This window comes from Calliphora vicina, chromosome 3 (assembly GCF_958450345.1).
Source record: "Calliphora vicina chromosome 3, idCalVici1.1, whole genome shotgun sequence".
In the NCBI taxonomy this organism is placed as follows: domain Eukaryota; kingdom Metazoa; phylum Arthropoda; class Insecta; order Diptera; family Calliphoridae; genus Calliphora; species Calliphora vicina.
This window is the reverse complement of record NC_088782.1, coordinates 100,828,837-100,847,442: the sequence shown is the minus strand read 5'-3', so window position 1 is coordinate 100,847,442 and position 18,606 is coordinate 100,828,837. Positions and strand designations below refer to the sequence as shown.

At 31.3% G+C, this 18,606-nt stretch overlaps 1 protein-coding gene across 1 annotated transcript; it reads left to right on the top strand.

Moving 5' to 3' along the window:
* Positions 1–2,298: 2,298 nt before the first annotated feature.
* LOC135955648 (probable cytochrome P450 313a4) lies at positions 2,299–6,388 on the top strand. Its single transcript, XM_065506007.1, has 6 exons — positions 2,299–2,449; positions 2,629–2,829; positions 2,899–3,034; positions 5,372–5,654; positions 5,720–6,149; positions 6,219–6,388. Exons 1-6 carry the CDS (start codon positions 2,299–2,301, stop codon positions 6,386–6,388), a joined length of 1,371 nt encoding a protein of 456 aa, XP_065362079.1.
* Positions 6,389–18,606: the final 12,218 nt, after the last annotated feature.

Below are 18,606 nucleotides of genomic sequence, written 5' to 3'. Positions count from 1 at the left end.
ATGAGCAACATCATTCCTTCGACCGGACCGGCGTAGTCCATATGAACCCTCTCCCATGGCGCCCTTGGATATTCCCAGTGATGGTCGGCATATACTTTTGGTTTGTTGGCTATCCTGTCGTGTGCACCCTGTAGATGTTGGAGAAGAGGTTGGCAACGCGGAAAATTATGACAGATGTCAAAGAGTTTTTGACAGATACAAAAAAGGAAACAGACTAGAACGTCCTCTCGAAATCTTGTAGGTATTACAACCCTATGTTCAAATGTTAAACAGCCTCCTGACAACTTGTAATTTGACTCTGGTGACTTGTATCCATATTTGAGTAGGTCAGATCCCTTCTTTAGTAGTTGTACTATTTTTCATAGCTGCACATCTTTTTTAATTTCTCTCTCTATTTTGTCCGCGGTGACAGACAACTGGTCTATTTGCCGTATTATGAAATTATCGAATTCATCGTACTCAGAGCCTGTGGGACTATCGAACTTCAGTTGCCGAATTTTTGAGCAATGTGGCATCATCCTAGATAAATAGTCGGCATTAGCATTTTGCTTCGAGGTTTTATAAACTACATTAAAATTGAAATTGCTTAAAAAATCGGCATAATTCGCCATGCGCGAAATGCACAAAACTGGAAGTGACTTGTCGGGTTGCAAAATCTGTGTCAGGGGTTTATGCTCTGTAATTAAGGTCCACCGCCTGGCGTAGAGATATTTAAAAAATGTCTGAACGGCCCACACTATGGCCAATGCCTCCTTGTCGATCTGTGAATAACGGCGTTCAGTATGGCTCATTGTCCGGCTGGCATAGGCGATAGGACGCTCCTGGCCATTATCCAATTGGTGAGACAGCACGGCACCCAGCCCTGTACTGCTTGCATCCGTTGCTAATAACAATGGTAGTTTAGGGTTATACTGCATTAAAACTTGTGGTGACACTAAAATCCCCTTGATGTCGTCATACGCCTTATCCGCTTCTGCGGACCACACCATATCCTTTGTCCTCAGCATTTCACGAAGGGGCCTCTCTCTCGTTGATAAATCAGGAATAAATGCGCCGTAGTACGATGCCTTGCCCAGAAAGAGTTGCAACTGTTCCAGAGTGGACGGCTTAGGCGCTTTTGAAATAGCTTCGATGTGTTTGGTGGACTTGTGTACACCTCTTCCATCTATCAAATGCCCCAAAAATTCAACAGATGACGCAGCGAAAATGCACTTCTTCCTGTTGAGCTTTAAGCCGCATGTCATCATTCTCTGCAGCGTAGTTTCTAAAATGGTAATTAGTTCTTTAAAATCCCAAGCGAAAATTAAGAAATCATCAAAAAATTAAGGACGTTCACCTTCGTGAGAAAGGTATATATAAGTTTGTCATTCCGTTTGTAATTTCCACAATATATTTTTCCGGCCCTATAAAGTTTAAGCCATTTCCGTCTGTCTGTTTAAAATATATTTTCTGAAGACCCCAGATATCTTCGCGATGCAAATCTTCAATAATTCTGTCAGACATGCTTTTGAGAAGTTTCATATTTATAATCAGCAAAATCGGTCCACAAATGGAGGAAAAAACCAGGACAACGTCGATTTTTTACCTATTTTTGACCTATATCTGGATTACTAAATCATTAATATAGACAATATGGTTAGATAGACCTACAATGGGTCAAAATCGGAAAAAATATTTTTTAACCCGAATTTTTTTTCCACCAAAATTGTTTTATATTAAAAAAAAATTTTAAATTAACAATTCCAAAAAAAAATTTTTCCAAAAAATGAAAAAAACAACTTTAGAAAAAAAAAATTTACCTAAAAAATCTGACTTTACAATGTTACCCGCTGGGCTATTCTAATTATCAAATTATGTTTAATTAAGCGTAAATGTCAATAACCGCATGTAATTGAATGTTAAATATTTGTACTAAGTACTAATGTATTTAAACATTTGTCTATTTAGTGTCAACGTTTTTGCAAAATTTCAGTTAAATGACTAATAAAATGTTTGTGAAGATATTAAAGTAAATTAATTGAAGTTTTAATTACATTTCTCATTTTCTAAGGGAATGAAAGCTAGGTGTTCAAAGAGAATTTAGGTATAACACAGCCCGATATTAAAGTGAAAGATATATAAGATCCAACATAACCGTACACTCTGAGTTGTTTTTAAGTAGATGTGTCCGTAATTTTTTTTTTTGCATTTAAATATTAGAGACCATTCCCATATGAAAATATCAATTTCATATAAATGCAACAATTATGAATGAAATTGACTCAGTAAGTTTGCTCTGCGTGTTAGAATCTGTTCATAATGGATATAGTTTTCTTTGCAATAGCCGCTATTGTGTTTTTATGGATCATAAATCGTTGGAAATCCAGAGCATTTATAAGGCTGGCCTATAAAGTACCATCGAATAGATGGCATACATTCTTGGGCTGGGGTAAAATATTGAGCGGAAAAGGTAATTATGAAAATTATAAACTCATTTGTATTAAACAATTTTAAATAATTGTTTCAGATATTTTTTTCATTAAATATTTTTTAAACTTTTAAACGTGTAAAACACAAATTTTCCATATATGTAGTCCAAAATATGTTGCTACTTAAAATCATTGTATAATAGTTCCTAATTATTTTCAGATATTCTTCAATGCATGTATAAGTATGGCAAGAAATATGGTCCAAATTCCGTATATTGGATAGGTCCATTTCCATTTTTCCTCTCAACTGATCCACAGATATTAAAGGAAATTCTAACATCTAAAAACTGTATAGACAAGCCAATGCTACTGTATAATGGATTCACTAGATTAGTCGGTCAAGGTATTATAACAGAAAGTGGTATGTTTAAACAAATTTTATAAATTCCTATGAATCTAAAGAAATTTAAATCATTTCTTTATTTTGTAGAACCAATTTGGAGTAAACATCGCAAATTATTGAATAGAGCATTCTCCCATAAAATTTTGATATCATTTTTTCACATATTTCACAGAGAAGCCAACACTTTGATTGAACAAATTCAAAGAAGTTTGAATAAGGAAGGGTTTGTTGATTTGTTAGTGTTATTTCGCGAATTAACCATAAAAAATGCAACAAGTAAGAATAAATCTCACACAAAATCTTCTATTTAAATAACACTGTCCAACAAATAATAATTCAGAATAAACTTATAGTCCAGCTGATCTGAATTTACAGTGGGTCAAAGTTTTCCTTTTTTGATCGAAGGGAGCTTTAAACTAACTGAAAAAAATGTTGTTTGTTAATGTCTAAGATAATTCCTATTGTCAGAGTTATATTGTGGAATTTTATGGTTGTCATTTTCTTCACTTTAGGGGTCAATTTGACCCTTTATTCGAGAAAATAAAAAAAGTCCTTTCATAAAAAACATTTAAGGATTAAAATATTCTAAAATATAGAGGAGCTAGAGGGTTAAGATCTTCCACAAAAATGATCCCCATAAAATTCAACAATATAACTCTGACAATCAAAATTCTCTTAGACATTAACTTACAACATTATTTCCAGTTAGTATAATGCTCCCTTCGATCAAAAAATTAAAACTTTGACCCACAGTAAAAAAAAAATTCAGACCAGCTGGACTATAAGTTAATTCTAGAAAAATTATCTACTCAACATGCCCTTTCAGAATTATAGGGTTGCTATTAGAGTATCCAAAACCGAATACCGGTTTTTTCATCTTTATAAACACCAACGGTTTCGGTTTTTTTAACTTTTCGGTTTTTTGACAAACCGGTTTTTGAATAACGGTTAACCGGTTTTAATGAAATATATTTTCTAAAGCTCATTCAAACATATTTATGAAAAACTTTGATAGCATTTTTAAAAATATTGATTTATTTTATAGAAAATTGTAGCATTTGACAACATTTCGTAAAAGATATAAAATAATTGCATAAAGAATTCAAAAATGCAAAATTTCCATTAAATAAAAATTTAATATAAACCGGTTAACCGGTTTTTTTGAAGACAAAAACCGAAACCGCTTAACCGGTTTTTTTAAAAGACAAACATCGAAACCGGTTTTTTCAAAAACACACTTTTTCGGATAAACCGGAAACCGGTTTTTTATATTTGCCGGTTTTTTGTACACTCTAGTCGCTATTTTGTTCCAAAAATGCTGTTGGACAGTGTAATTAATATGTCTTAAATAATTACATTATTTTTTTTGTTTATTTTGCATTAATTTCCTGTATAGAAACACTACTTAAAAGAAACCTAGAGCAGACTGAGTTTAATTCGATTACTATGTCAAAACATCTTCACGGGTAAGTTGATATACAGATACATATATAATCAAATCTTTTATACACAGCTATAGTTAACCTTAACCAGACCTTTACCCAACCTCAATCTATCCTTAACCTAATATTAATGTAACATCAAACCAAAAACCAAATTTAAACAATCGAAACTTTTAAGCACTTCAAAATATGTATATATTTCAAGGAAACCGTTATTTTGCGACCTCCATTTTATATGAAAGTCATACAGTCGGTGTTTTATAAAAAATCGGCTTATATCTTCGGAATTTGAAAGTTTAATGTCTTGATTAGATGCCTAGATATTTATTTCAATAGATTTTTTTTTAATATTTGTCAGATTTTCTTAAAACACTTGTGTTAATATATTTACATAAGTTTGTCATTCCGTTTGTAATTTCTACATTTTTCATTTGCGACCCCACAAAGTAATATATTCTGGATCGTTATAGATAGCGAAGTCGATATAGCCATGTCCGTCTGTCCGTCTGTATGTTGAATCAACTTTCCGTAGCCCCTAAATAACTTACATGATTCATACATCTATATGTCGGGAATTCTTCCGGCTCGGTCGACAAAATCGGCCCACAAATGGCTGAGATATAAGGAAAAGACCGGGAAAACCTCGATTTTTGGCCTATTTTTGATCTATATCTGGATTACAAAGTCATTAATATAGACAATATGGATATCTAATGATAGATATTTTAAAGTCCATAGCAACGATGTATATAAAGCTATAGTAAGTTGGACCTACAATGGGTCAAAATCGGGAATAATATTTTTTAACCCGAATTTTTTTTTCATCAAAAATTATTTTTGTCATAAATTATTTTTCCAAAAAAAAAAATTTTAAAAATAAAATTTGGAAAAAAACTTTTTTTAAAAAACAATTTCGAAAAGAAAAAATTTAAAAAAAAAGAATTTATAAAAAATTTCGAAAAAAATTGAAATTTTGTTTACCTAAAAATATTTAAAAAAAACATTATTTTTAAGTATAATTTGGTGAAGGGCATATAAGATTCCGCACAGCCGAATTAGCTCTCTTACTTGTATTTAATATTATTATGATAAATATATTTTTGTTTTCTTTTTCTAAGAATGCTGGAATATATAGCTGATATTTGTTTTACACAAATTATGACCATTAATTGGATACGTAAACTAGCCGACATATTTCTATATAAAACTGCCAGTAATGGTGTGAATATGTTTCGTCGGCTTGTCGTTCAATCTATGGATATTCTGCAAAAAAAAGATACAACAGATCCCAGCTATTTACCCGAAGTTAATAGTGTTTTAGAACACGCTCTGAGTGGTACTCATCAGAATTTACTTAAAGTGGATGAAATAGAAGGACAAATGATGCATCTCTTTGCTGGGGTAGCTTATTTATCTTATCTACAATAAATAAATAATTTATTTATACATTAAAATTTTTAACACAGGCCACGGAAACCACATCTAGTACATTGTTTTTTGTACTATCTTTACTGGCGATGCATGAAGAATATCAGGAACGTGCTTATGAAGAAATAATAAGCATATTGGCTGATGATGATGACTCGGTCATAACATTGCAACAGGTCAATCAATTATACTATTTAGATATGATCTTAAACGAGACCATGCGTATTTTACCCGTAGTACCAATGGTGTTTCGAAAAGTTACCAATGAGGATCTATCACTTAGCAATGGTTTGACACTGCCAGTTGATCAGTACATTTGTATTGATATTTTTCGTTTGCATCGCAGCAAAGAACTTTGGGGTCCCGATGCGGATGCTTTTAATCCCGATAACTTTCTACCCATAAATGTTGCCGCACGTCATCCCTACTCATTTATACCATTCACCAAAGGACAAAGATATTGTATTGGTAACTACTTAAATTAACTACATATAATTGGTAGAATAATTTTAAAAATGTATTCCTTTTTCATAACAGGTTGGAGATATGCTATATTATTTGTTAAAATTTCTCTGGCTAAATTAATTAAAGCATACAAATTTACTACGGATTTTAAGTACGAGAACTTAACTCCTGAGAATCGTATGACATTGAGGTTAGTGGAAGAACCGCGACTACATATAGAACGACGAAAAGTTCGAGAATAAATTTGTATGAGAATTTTTTGATTTTATACATGTAGTTAGTATTTTGTGATTTATTTAGTTGTGTCAAGGCGAATTCATACAAGGTGGTGTCAATTCTACAAAAACAACGATTGGTCTTAACAAATGTAAAAAAACCAAAATGAAAAATTAAACAAATAAATATTTAAACTTAATATAGTGTAGATAATTGAATAGTAAGGGCTTTACTTTACTTACAATAAATATTTTGTTAATAAGCTTAGAATATGTAGATATTTAAATATAAAAACAAGCTTTGACTGTTGTTAGAACCAAAAAGCGAAAAAAAATTTTCAGCTGTTTGTCTGACTCCACCTATAAATTCTCCTTGAGTTGTGTATTACAAAAAAAACAATTTGATTCCAAACCAAGTATATACCCTTTCACCAAATTACACCGTCCGACAAATAGAGAAAAAATTCGTTAGACACGAACCGGATGATATACGTCTGAAACTATAAATTTAAAGGAGAAAAACTGTGTTTTTAGTTTTTCATTTCGTGATCCTGTGTCCTTTTTTAAGGACTTCAAAGTTTCAAAGAAGTACATTTTTCAAAAAATATTTAAAAATACTCTGCTATTCCAACAATGACAAATTGTATGTCAAAAGAACAAGAAGAGTTGTAAAATATATTGTATTATCTTTATTTGATCCTGCAGGGATCAAAAGATGTCAAAAATGTCCTTTAAAATGTTTATCCTTTAATATCCTTTAAGATTGCCAATAAAAATAGTGCTATACTAAATGTCAAAATTTCATCCTTTATATACATATAAAAGGTCAAATTAAAATATAAAAAAAAAATATTTTTTAATTTATTAGTATACAAAAAAGTTTTATTAAGAAAAGTGCTGTTGTTTGCAACATACAAAAATATTGTCCCAACACCCACCTTAAAGTATACCAATCTGCTCAGGATCACTTTCTGAGTCGACTAAGCGATGTCCGTCCGTCTGTCTGTCCGTCCATCCATGTAAACCTTGTAATCAAACTACAGGTCGCAGGCTTAAAGATAATTCGACAAAATTTGGCACAAACCTTTATATTGCCCCAAGGACAAAGGCTATTGAATTTGGTTAGAATCAGCCCATTATTTACCCTAGCCCACATACAATTGGCCTATTTGAAAATAGTTAAGCTCTCATAAATATCTTAATTATAAACATATTCAAACCAAATTCAGCACAATTAAGTTTTATGTAAGCCGAATTCTCACGACCAAATTTCGTGACGATCGGTCAACAATATTCCATAGCTCCCATATAAGCAACATTCTCGAAAATGTCATTAATATACATAAATTTCTGTAATATGTCAGTATCCAAACAAAATTCAATACAAATATGTTTCATATATTCGCAATTCATCCCACCAAATTTTGTGACGATTGGTCAATAATTAGTCATAGCTTCAAATAAGATTCAACACAAATAAGTTTCATATCAAAAGAAAACTCTTTATAATCATATACCCGGTGTAGGGTATCATAAGGTCGGGCATGCCCGACTATACCATTTTACTTGTTTATTAAAAATTCTTCTTCGTTGCTTTTCACAACGGATTTTGTTATATTTTTTTCGAATGAAATATTAAAATAAAATATAAAAAATCAAATAATTCAAATTTAAAATATTTTTTAACACTTAAGTAGTTAAGATAGAAGGATGAAACCCACTATTATTTTAAAAACAAATTATTATAAGTCTAAAAGAATATTCAAGGATAAAAATTTGAAAGGACATTTTTGACATCTTTTGATCCTTACAGGATAAAATAAAAATAATACGAAATATTTTACAACTCTTCTTGATCATTTGACACCAAATTTGACATTGTAGGATGATCAGAAGTATTTTAAAACATTTTTTTTAAAAATGTACTCCTCTGAAAATTTGAAGTACTTCACAATTAAAATTTTAAATATTTTTAGGTAAACAAAATTTATTTTTAATCGACTCCGCTATCTATAAGGATCCAGAATATATATACTTTATAGGGTCGGAAAATTATATTGTGGAAATTACAAACGGAATGACAAACTTATAGATGGTGAAGGGTATAAAAATACTTTTTTGAGATTTTTTAAGGTTGGATGATGGTTATCGGAAGATGTTAAAGATAGACCTAAAATTAAATAGACATTTCAAATTTGTTTGAAAAATGTTACGATTAGTGGTTTATTCTAGCTCAAATACAACTCACCGGTCATGAATGTTTTAAATATATTAGTTAGGTTTAATTGACAGCCGCCCGAAGCTTAGCTGACTTGAGTTCAAGCGTAGATCCAGGCATCCTGTTGCTTTAATGAAGGTATGAATTTTACATAAATCACCTATGGATAGACAGGTTGAATAAAGTTTGTGTGAAATCAGTTGATTAGCCCTCAAGAAAGGATTGCCGTCTGAATTCGTTCGAATTTATGGTGGTGCCGGCTATCGTAAAGCATCAGCCCTGTTACTACCAGGAACAAATGCGAGGGTAATCGATGAATGTCTCGCTATCTCCTCCTGGGTCCCCAGGAGCACCTTCAGCGTGTCTTTACTGTTTGTGTTGGATACGTAGGTAGTTTTCTGACCAGTACTTTAGTATAAATACACCAATTAGTCTTCTTAATATTGAAGAAATAGTTTTCAGAATCTGAGAAATCAAAGTCTATATACATGTGGATGGAAAACAAATAGCCCTGCGACACTTTCCAATTACTAATCAAGTTTGCATATTTGTTGCTAATAAGTGTAACATCAAGAACCTCACTTCTGTTAGTAACAATAAAGGTGGGTTCATTACCTACATTAGTTTGTTTTCAACAATAAATTTAAAAAGTGACTGATATTTTTGGTTACTCTCTAAGCTATCCCAGATAGTATGGCGTGCGTTGTCATCTGTATGGATTTTTTTTAAAGAAATGGTTCCATCGTTTGTGTTGCGTTCAGTGAACTCCCAAAGGAGATGGTCCTTTGCTATCTTCTTGTACGATCTTGTCTGATGCTGTGAAGACATGTTTATGGAGCGAGAAAATGCTAATAGAAATACAAATGGAAATTTCTGAACTATTGGGTGTATGACAAAAATGCCGGATTTACAATAGATTACGTATCTTTTGAACGTTTATTCTTACTTAGTTAGTGAACATTACAGTGTAAACAACAACGTTTTGTTTTGCTTTAAAAATGTCGAATTTGTGCCAACAAGGCGTCACATGCGGGAAGTGTAGTTTTACTTCTTTAAAAGTGCAGCTGAAGCACACCGATTGCTCACAGAAGCTTATGGTAGAGTATCCAAAACCAAAACCGAAAACCGGTCAACCGGTTTTTACATCTTTGTAAACTCCACTGGTTTCGGTTTTTTTAATTTTTTCGGTTTTTTGACAAACAGGTTTTAATGAAATATATTTTCTAAAGCTCCTTCAAACATATTTATGAAAAACTTTGATACCATTTTTTAAAAATATTGATTTATTTTATAGAAAATTGTAGCATTTGACAACATTTCTTAAAAGATATAAAATAATTGCATAAAGAATTCAAAAATGCTAAATTTCCATTAAATAAAAATTTAATATAAACCGGTTAACCGGTTTTTTTTGAAGACAATAATCGAAACCGGTTTTTTCAAAAACACATTTTTTCGGTTTTTTAAATTGACCGGTTTTTTGGACACTCTATTATGGTGCATGTCTTTCAGCGGTTTCAACGTGCTAGAGATGGTTGGTGCTGTTCAGAAGTTGTGATTTTGACACGGAAAACAAAGATCGCCCAGGACAGGAAAAAAAGTTTGAAGACCAAGAATTGTAGGCATTACTCCCTGAAGATTGTTGTAAGATTCAACAAGAGCTTGCAAAATCATTGGGAGCTACTCAATCAGCAATTTCAAGCAGGATACCATACGAATTGAAGACTATTGGCTTGACCTTGAAAGACGGTTTTGTTGAACGCTAATGGTGAAGCCCGGCCAACCAGCCAAATATCCATGTCGTTAAGGTAATGCTCTGTAATTGGTGGTACTAAAAGTATCCTCTCTATTATGAGCTGCTGAAATCTGGCCAGGTCATCACAGGGAGCCTGAACCGAATGCAACTGATTCGCTTGAAGCGAATATTGGACGAAAACGCCCAGAATATGTGGCCAGACATGAAACCGTAATACTCCATCATGACAATCCTCGGCCACATGTTGCAATACCTGTTAAAAACCATTTATAATGAAGTGGTTGGGAAGTTTCGCCTCAACAGCCTTATAGTCCAGACCTTGCCCCATCCGACTACTATTTGTTTCGATCGATGCAGAACGCTCTCTCTGGGATACGCTGCCCAGCAGTTTTGATGCGTTCTTGGCCTCAGAATATGAACAGTTCTTTCGGCGCGGAATCCATATGTTGCCAGAAAGATGGGAATAAATTAATATTGTACAAATGTTTCAAAATAACAGCTAAAAATGTGAACAGCTAAAAATTCGACATTTCGGAAATATAGTTAGAAATGCAATTAGAAACTTATGAAATGCTGTTGGAAATGGAGTAGTTATAGTTAAAGGGCATTTATGAATATAGCACTATTTATGGTTATATTACAAATATAAATATCTATGTCACTTTTAAAACTTCTTTTAATTATACCCTCCACCACCATAAGTGGTGAATGAGGGTATATATAAGTTTGTCATTCCGTGTGTAACATTGAGAAATATTCATCTGAGACCCAACAAAGTATATATATGTTATTGATCCTTATGAAATTCTAAGTCGATTGAGCCATGTCCGTCTGTCTGTCCGTCTGTGTAAAACACGCTCACGTCCAAAATACGCAAACAAACTTAGTAGAGTTGCAAGAAAAATGTTTATTATTGTCCTAAGCAGTTTGGTATTGAAAATCAGCGAAATCGGTACAGTGGAACCAAAGTTATGAATGCAAATGTGGGACAACCTCAAAAAAAAATTGATAATTTTCACATATTTTTGGACATTTTTTGTAAATATATTGCAGCTAATATCATAAAATTTTGCACTCGTTACTTTTGTGATAAAAGGAGTAACTCTGGAAAAAATTATAAGAATCGGTCCATGATTTCTCCTAGCCCCCATACGAATTTCTTCCCGAAATATAGTTCTATGGTCTATAAATGCCTACAGAATAGGAATATCCACATGAAATTCAGCAAAAATAAGTTTCGTGTTAAAATAAATTATATTACAACATTTTTCGTGGATCGGCCTATATTTGACCATAGCCCCCATATAATGTATACTTCCGAAAATCGCTTAAATAAGCATAAATGTCTTATAAATGTCGCTATTAAGTTGAAATTCGACATAAATAATCCCCATATATACCAAAATCGTTGTACCTAATTCTATGAAGATCGGCCTATAATTGGTTATAGCTCCCATATAAGGACCACTTCCGAAAAACACAATAACCTACATAAATATCTAAAAAATGTCAATATCAAAACTAAATTTCACACACATCCGTATATTTATATTTAGAAATCATACCACTGCATTTTGTGAATATCGGTCTATATTTGACTATTGCTCCCATATAAGGTCCACTTCCAAAAATCAGTTAAGTACTCATAAATCTCTTATAAATACATTTATCATGCTAAAATTCGACAAAAATTATACTCATATATATAGATATCACTGTACCAAATTTTATTTAGATTGGCCGATAATTGGTCATAGCTCCCCTATAAGGCCCATTTCCGAAAAAAGATATTAACCTTAAAAAGTATTAAAAACATATCGATATCAAAATGAAACAAGTAAGAGTACTATATTCGGCCGTGCCGAATCTTAAATATCCTCCACCTAAATATGATGGTATAAAAGCTGAAATAATATAACAATTGTTAGAAAGACTAGTTTACGCAGAAGATATTTTATTTCAAATGTACAAAAAATTGTATCTAATTCAGCAATTTATAACTGAAATTCCTATTAGAACGTTTGACACAGTTAATTATTGTCTTTTCATTGAGAAATTGTCTTCTAAATTTAATTTTTCTAAATCTTCGTGTAAATTATTATTTTCTTACATAGGTAACCGTAAACAGTTTCTTGGAACTGGGTTAAACGATCTACAATATCTGAGTGTCAAAGTGGCGCACAGTGGTATGAGAAAAAAAAGAGGGAAATAAATCTGTAACTTCTAAACCCTTAGTCCGAAGTGTTGTCGAGTTTAAGTCTGGACCTCATGAAATGAAATTTAACAATTAATATACATACTTAATAATTAGTTAATACGTTTGGATCAACATTTTCCCTTTTAAACTCAAGTGAAGAAACAGAGTATAAAAAAGGGTATACAAATATATTTAGACAAATTTCAAAATATTTGGTTGTGGGACTTATGCGGGAGCTATGACCTATTATGATTCGATTGTCATAAAATATTTTTACGTGATTTTTATGTATTTATATGAGAGCTGTGGCCAATTATGGACCAATATTCACAAAATTCAGTATTATGATTTTTGAATACAAATTACTGATCTGTGTACTATTTTGGTTTAATATATGGATGCTATGACCTATTATGGTCCTAAGTATTTAAGGGCTATTATTGTAGAATTTCATATAAACAACGCTATTAACAAGAGTGGACCTTATGTGGGAGCTATGCCGAATTATGCACCAATATTTAAAAAATCTTGTAGTACGATTGTTGGATACAAATTGCTGATCGGTGTAAAATTTTGGTTGAGTGTAGATTTTTATGGATATTTCCGCAGGGTAATGTGTTTTCCTGAAGTAGTTCTTATATGGAGGTTATGAGCAATTATGGGCCTATCATCATAAAATTTGGAACATCGATTTTTGTATATATTGAATAAATTTGTTTTAAATTTCAACCTGATAACTATATTTGTAAGAAATTTATGAGGATATTAGTGATTTTCGGGAGTGGACCTTATATGGGAGCTATGGTTAAATATGGACCGATATTCACAAACTCCAGAAGTATTTAAATATTGGTCCATAATTCGGCATAGCTCCCATATAAGGTCCACTTTTGTTAATAGCGTTGTTTATATGAAATTCTACAAAAATGGCCCTCAAATATTTAGGACCATAATAGGTCATAGCAGCCATATATTAAACCAAAATAGTACACAGATCAGTAATTTGTATTCTGAAATCATAATACTGAATTTTGTGAATATTGGTCCATAATTGGCCACAGCTCTCATATAAATACATCAAAATCACGTAAAAATATTTTATGACAATCGAATCATAATAGGTCATAGCTCCCACATAAGTTGCACAACCAATGATATTTTTCTATACCCATTTTTATACTCTGTTTCTTCACTTGAGGTTAAAAGGGAAAAATGTTGATCCAAACGTATTAACGTTCTAATAGGAATTTCGGTTATAAATTGCTGAAATAGATATAAGTTTTTGTACATTTGAAATAAAATATCGTCTGCGTAAACTAGTCTTTCTAACAATTGTTATATTATTTCAGTTTTTATACCATCATATTTAGGTGGAGGGTATTTAAGATTCGGCATGGCCGAATATAGTACTTTTACTTGTTTTTTTTCGAATTTGCCAAAAATGCGCGGGGGTGTTTGCTGGTTGGGGAAGTCTGCACTAGTATTGCCGAATATGAGCTTATTTCCTTTTGTATTCAACCAAAACATGTACTGGTATTTTATGTAATTTTTGTGTATTGTTTGCTGCTTTTTCTAACTGGCATTTTATTGTGGAAACGTGACTTACATGAAGCCACTTAAATAAAAAGACCAGCTAATTTAAAAAGCGATTTTGGGGGGCTTTCCAAACCGCAACAATAAAAACAAATGCAAAGCATATTTACGCGATAAAAACGTTTCATATTCTAACGTTATTTAAAATTGCGTTTCAATATTTAAAATAGATAGAATAGATTTTGTGTTTAAGTTTTTCTTTCATTTCTTACATTCCTTTTTTATTTGCTGTGTCAATTAAGTGTAAATTTCTAAAGAATATATTTGCACTTTTCTGCTTTGAAAATTCGTTATTTTTTTTTGTTACTCTGCATATTGTTCTTAACTACAGCAATTTTTCATATAATTAATTTTAAACTGACAGTATTTCATAAGAATTGAAAAAAAATGCAAAGAAAAAGGATGGAAAATATTAAAAGTAAATTTTTTTTTAAACACCTTCATTATGACCTGGATATTTGTCATACTTTAACGCATTTTTATGCTTCCTCATAAGACTGTATTTTATTAATTTGGTATTATTAGTTTGTTGAAAGTTTTGGCAATATACATATATATTTAGATAAGTTACTAAAATATACAAGTCCGTCGAATTTATTATAGGCAAAATGTAAGGGGTTTACATAAATTCCGTTTAATATAAATATCATTCAACTGATTGATTTTGTAATTCCGTTTGTAACACATAAAAATATTTGTCGCAGACCCACATTAGTATATATACGAACATAGCTAGATCGTCCGTATGTTAAAGATATGATACGGCCCAAACGAATACTCTCTGTTGGTAAGGTAAGTTAAGTTAAGTAATCTGAAATTATGCTGTAAAGTATGGCGAAAATCTGACATGATTTATCTCTAGTCCCCATACAAGGTCCCCCCTCAGAAAATGATTTGAACATTCATAATTGTCTTATAATAACACTGTCCAACAAATTGAGACATTTTGATTGGAACAGAATAGCGACCCTATAATTCAGAAAGGGCATGTAGAGTAGATAATTTTTGTAGAATAAACTTATAGTCCAGCTGGTCTGAATTATTTTTTACAGTGGGTCAAAGTTTTCATTTCTTTGATCTAAGGGAGCGTTATACTAACTGAAAATAATGTTGTAAGTTAATATCTGAGAGAATTCTTATGGTCAGATTTATATTATGGAATTTTTTTAGAGAAAACCAAACAAAGTCCTTTCAAAAAGGACATTTAAGGATTAAAATATTCTACGAAATTTATTGCTGTAAAATTTCAGTGGGGGTCACCAAAGTTGTAAATAAAGCCCTTTACGCTTAATTAGCAAAATTACACGCCATATCGGGTCTCACATTTTTTAAAAATATCTCCAAAAATCTAAATATGTTCCGAATGAGTTGAAATTTAAAATATAAATAGTCCTAAAGAAGATCTACAAAAAATTTATATATGTAAATAATCACTTTTAGGTCAAGAGTTATTTAGGTTTATTTATTTTTTTTTTAAATTTGTTCGATATTTTTTTAGTTTTTTAGGGATGTGGGTCGAAATTGTTTTTTAAAATATCACCAATATTTGCGATAAAATTTCGAATACAATAAAAATAACTTGCCAACAGTTATGTTGTCCCTATAAAAAGTTAAACGCATCCAAAGTTGGAACATGTAAAATTGGCCGTATTTTTACGTTTTTTCAAAAACACATTTTGCATGGAATATATAAAAAAAGTTGAAATTTTTCAAAAGGGAGAAAGGTTTGTGGAGCTCCTGATGAATAAATATAAGCTTTTTGTATAAGTAGTTGGTATTGGTGAAAACCCTACGAAGATTAACAGTTTAGTGAAATGATAATTCTATGAATTTTTCGGACTTAATTTACTTTGGAAACTAAAAAATTTAAATAATAACATGAACAAAAATATAAAATTTTAATTAATGTAAAATTTTAACCGTTAAAGATATTACAGCAAAATTTGAAAATAGTGTAGATCCAAATGTCCTTAAAGTAATGAAATTATAATTTTTAACACTTTCTATTTTCAAATACCAAAATTCCTAATACGGGGAAAATGTGTTCCAAAAACTGAGTTTTTTAGAAAACACCCTACGCGACGTAATTTACTGTGTGATAGTAAAATAACTTTGTACGTTTTTAAATAAGATACAGGGCTATACACGCATGGAGCTTTTTCGAGGATTGGTTCTTTGCCTTCAAACCAAAATTTTTTTTTTTTTAATTGGCAAAGTTTGGATAGGTCTGGAGGCGACTAGGTCCTCTTAAATGAGCCAAGTTTTACTTTCCACGCTTTTGCATTAAGTTCTCTTTTCGGATCATATACAAATTTTATATAGTCTTTTTTCTACAAAAGAAAATATATAGGGACTTTTTTGGATAAAAACGTAAAAAATACGGTAATTTTTACATGTTCCAACTTTGGGTGCTTGTAACTTTTTACTGCTAGCAAGTTGTTTTTGTGGTATTCGAAACTTAATCGCAAATATAGATGATATTTTAAAAAAAATTTGAACATCCGTAGCCACGACATATCTAAAAAACTAAAAAAAGATCGAGCAAAATTAAAAAAAAAACAAGTAAGAGTACTATATTCGGCCGTGCTGAATCTTAAATACCCTCCACCTAAATGTGATGGTATAAAAACTGAAATAATATTACAATTGTTAGAAAGACTAGTTTACTCAGAAGATATTTTATTTCAAATGTACAAAAAATTGTATCTAATTCAGCAATTTATAACTGAAATTCCTATTAGAACATATGAAATTTAACAATTTATATACTTAATAATTAGTTAAAACGTTTGGATCAACATTTTTCCCTTTTAACCTCAAGTGAAGAAACAGAGTATAAAAAAGGGTATACAAATATATTTAGACAAATTTCAAAATATTTGGTTGTGGGACTTATGTGGGAGCTATGACCTATTATGATTCGATTATCATAAAATATTTTTACGTGATTTTTATGTATTTATATGAGAGCTGTGGCCAATTATGGACCAATATTCACAAAATTCAGTATTATGATTTTTTAATACAAATTACTGATCTGTGTACTATTTTGGTTTAATATATGGATGCTATGACCTACTATGGTCCTAAGTATTTAAGGGCTATTTTTGTAGAATTTCATATAAACAACGCTATTAACAAGAGTGGACCTGATATGGGAGCTATGCCGAATTATGAACCAATATTTAAAAAATCTTGTAGTACGATTCTTGGATACAAATTACTGATCGGTGTAAAATTTTGGTTCAGTATAGATTTTTTTGGATATTTGTGCACGTTCATGTGTTTTCCTGAAGTGGCCAATTATGGGCCTATCCTCATAATATTTGGTACATCGATTTTTGTATATATTGTATAAATTTGTTTCGAATTTCAACCTGATAACTATAGTTGTAACAAATTTATGAAGATTTTAGTGATTTTCGGGAGTGGACCTTATATGGGAGCTATGGTTAAATATGGACCGATATTCAAAAAATTCAGAAGTATGATTACTGAATACAAATTACTGACCTGTGCGTTATTTCATTTTGATATCGATATGTTTTAAATATTTTTTAAGGTTAATATCTTTTTCGGAAATGGGCCTTATAGGGAAGCTATGACCAAGTATCGGCCAATCTGCGTAAAATTTAGTACAGTGATTTCTATGTATATGAGTATTATTTTTGTCGAATTTTAGCATGATAAAGATATTTATAAGAGATTTATGAGTACTTAACTGATTTTCGGAAGTGGACCTTATATGGGAGCTATGGTCAAATATGGACCGATATTCACAAAATCCTGTAGTATGATTTCTAAGTATAAATTATGGATCTATGTAAAATTTTGTTTTGATATTGATATTTTTTAGATATTTATGTAGATTATTGTGTTTTTCGGAAGTGGTCCTTATATGGGAGCTATAACCAATTATCGGCCGATCTTCATAGAATTAGGTACAGCGATTTTGGTATATATGGGGACTATTTATGATGAATTTCAACTTAATAGCGATATTGATAAGACATTTATGCTTATTTAAGTGATTTTCGGAAATGAACTTTATATGGGGGCTACGGTCAAATATGGGCCGAACCACAAAAAAATTGGGGTTGTGATTTTTTTAAGCACGAAACTTATTTCTCCTGAATTTTGTGTGGATACTGCAATTTGGTAGGCATTTACAGACCTAATAACCATATTTCGGGAAGAAATTTGTATGGGGGCTAGGAGAAATCATAGACCGATTCTTATAATTTTCGCCACAGTTAGTCCCTTTAACATAAAAATAACGTGTATGCAATTTTATGGTATTATCTGTAATATATTTTCACAAATAACGAAAACTATGTTAAAATTATCAAGTTTTTTTTAGGTTGTCTCACATTTTGGTTCATAACTCTGGTTCCACTGAACCGATTTTGCTGATTTTCAATACCAAACTGCTTAGGAGAACAGTAAACATTTTTTTTGCAAGTCTACCAATTTTGTTTGCC